Source organism: Loa loa, assembly GCF_000183805.2.
Source record: "Loa loa unplaced genomic scaffold supercont3.9, whole genome shotgun sequence".
Lineage (NCBI taxonomy): Eukaryota > Metazoa > Nematoda > Chromadorea > Rhabditida > Onchocercidae > Loa > Loa loa.
This window is the reverse complement of record NW_018108189.1, coordinates 777,992-780,521: the sequence shown is the minus strand read 5'-3', so window position 1 is coordinate 780,521 and position 2,530 is coordinate 777,992. Positions and strand designations below refer to the sequence as shown.

The following is a 2,530-nucleotide window of genomic DNA, read 5'->3' as shown; positions in this document are numbered from 1 at the left end:
TTATATATATATATATATATATATATATATATATATATATATATATATATATATATAGGAGGAGCTTTGTAAACTCCATCGGGGGTATCATGGAGGTATGGCTATCCTTCGGCACTGTCCATTGGTCACCTCGTTTGTTGGATATTATGGAAATTTTGTTTGGACGTTTTGAAGTTTAACGTAGCTCTAATTTCCATAATCCAGCAGAAAATTTGCATTATGATTTTCGGAGTTTTCCCGACATTCCCAACTGAAGAAGAATATTGTCTTTAGAAGTTATAATGTTGGGTGTTTGAATTTGTCTTTGAGTAGCATTCCTCGTTCTTGAGGCTATAGGTCCTTCGTGTTGAACTGATTTTTCCATTGCTTTCTCAGAAGCTTTCGGTTGAATTTTTGAACTTTCTTCAGCAGTTCTTTTCAAGAGGTATAGTGCATTTACTGGTCTATTGAGAAGTTTCCCGTTGGGCATCTCTACCAGTGCGTTTCTTGTCACTCCGTCTCTACCCCTTTTGAGTTCTTTTATCCTTGCCAACTTTCACAAGCCTCGAGGAGTTTCTGGTTCATCCACTAATACAATTTCTCCCTCTCTTGGCTTACGATCCTCTGTACTTTTAGGATTTACTTGTTCCTTTTGTGTTCTTTCCCTGAGACTCATTAAGTAGTCCCTTTTTCATGCTTCCCAAAATATATCGAGTACCTTAAGCGTCCCCAACCAGTATTTGATTATTCGTTCCTTTGTATCAAGATTTCCTAGTTTGAATTCGTCGTGGTCGTCATCCACTGTTGAGATAATTAAAGAGGCACTAGGAGAATAAAATCGATTGGGCGTATTATCTTGCAGTCATCGAAATTAGCATAAGTCAACGGCCGGGTATTCAGTACACCCTCGATCTCCATGATCAACGTCAAGAGTTCTCTTTCTCATAACAGTTTTCTTCCAATAGCTCTTCTCATAACCTTCTTGATCAGCCCTATCAGTCGCTTGTAGAGTCCGCCACTCCAAGGAGCTCTCGGTGTTATATTTTCCCAAACCATTCCCTTTTCTGCCAGGAATTCACCTATCCTGGTGTGTTCTTGCTCCTTCATGGGTTTGAAAACTACTTGAAATTGACTTGCATTGTCGCTCAAAACTCGTCCCGGATAGCCTTGTCGTGAGATGAATCTCCTTAGCACGTGTAAGAAACTTTCAGCTGATAAATTTTCTACAGTTTCCAGATGAACTGCTTTTCTTGTGAAGCATGTGAATAGGGTAATCCATCTTTTGGTTACTCCGACTTCGATTTTGATTGAGATCGGGCCAAAATAATCCAATCCGATTTTTGCAAAGGTCTTGAAGTAAAACTCGTGATTCAGGAAGATTGGGCATAGCTGGTAATTTAAATGGCTTAGCTGTCCAACGTTTGCAGCCCTTGCAGTCTGCTATAACACGTCTCACCTCTATTCGTCCTCTCGGTATCCAAAATTTGCGCCTCATTTTCGAAAGAACATGCGTTGTTCCAGAGCGATATGAAAAAAAAAAAGTTATAACTTTTCATGTTGCTGTCGTATCAAAAGTTCGGTAACCTTATTATGCCTCGGTAAGTAGATTGGATTTTGCTTTCCTCGTCTAGTTCCGAATTTTTCAATCGACTCTGTGATCTCCATAGCTTTCTGTCATCGCAGTACAAATTCCATTCTTCCCTTTCCTCCTCGTTGAGTCCTTCTGTCTGCGCTTGTCTAATTAGCACTCATTTGGCTAATTTAAAGTCCTCCGACGCCAGTCGTTTCACTTCTGCCGACATCGGTTGTATCCAATCCATTCTACCTCACCCTTTGTCGTGAGTTTAATAAATTTGAGAGCCCAAACAGTGGTTCTTACAAGTTTAGACCACTTACTGAACCGACTTCCATATATAAGGGAGAATTGTGTCACCTCAATTGTTTGAGAAGCGACCTTTGCAACGATTCGTTCTTCTTTGTCTTTTAATTCTTCTATGGACTGGTGTTCCCATTGGGGCCATCCGCTTTCGGGACCCGTTAACCACGACGGCCCTTCCCACCATAGCTTGTATTGCCTAAGTTTTACGGGAGAAAGTCTTTTAGTCGCCTTGGTACATATCGAAATGAAAAATTTACCTTTCATATTTCTTTTACTCGGTTTTGTATGAATTTGGGTAGTAATTTCGATCGATTTTGTATCCAGTGTAATGCACATTTCGAATTCGACCATGACACCACTGCGATTTTTTCCATACTCAATTACTTTATAACAAAGTTGTTTGTTGGCGGCTCGTACACCAGTAAGTATTGCTAGCAGCTTCAGCCGTGGTATGATCATACCTTTAATTGGAGCGAGTCTTGATTTGGCGAAAAATATTGCGCTATTTCTTTCGTCGACATGTTTGTTTAAAATGTATACAACTGCTGAATACGCAACACTTGATGCGTCCGTGAAGACATGGAGTTGTTGATCTGAGAGCTTTTTTGTAGCTAACCTCGGTATCTCGATAATGTCTGCGAGCCATTCCTTTGTAAGAGATCGCCATGCTTC

General features: G+C 40.2%; 1 protein-coding gene across 1 annotated transcript in view; it reads right to left on the bottom strand.

Moving 5' to 3' along the window:
* Positions 1 to 921: 921 nt before the first annotated feature.
* The window catches only part of LOAG_16606 (pao retrotransposon peptidase), a gene marked incomplete at both ends in the record, with an annotated part of 2,829 nt that continues 1,220 nt past the window's right edge, over positions 922 to 2,530 (bottom strand). The window contains 2 exons of the mRNA XM_020449257.1: positions 922 to 1,419; positions 1,805 to 2,493. Of these exons, the coding sequence (XP_020307279.1) occupies positions 922 to 1,419; positions 1,805 to 2,493 (1,187 nt within the window). The remainder of the gene's footprint in view (positions 1,420 to 1,804; positions 2,494 to 2,530) is intronic.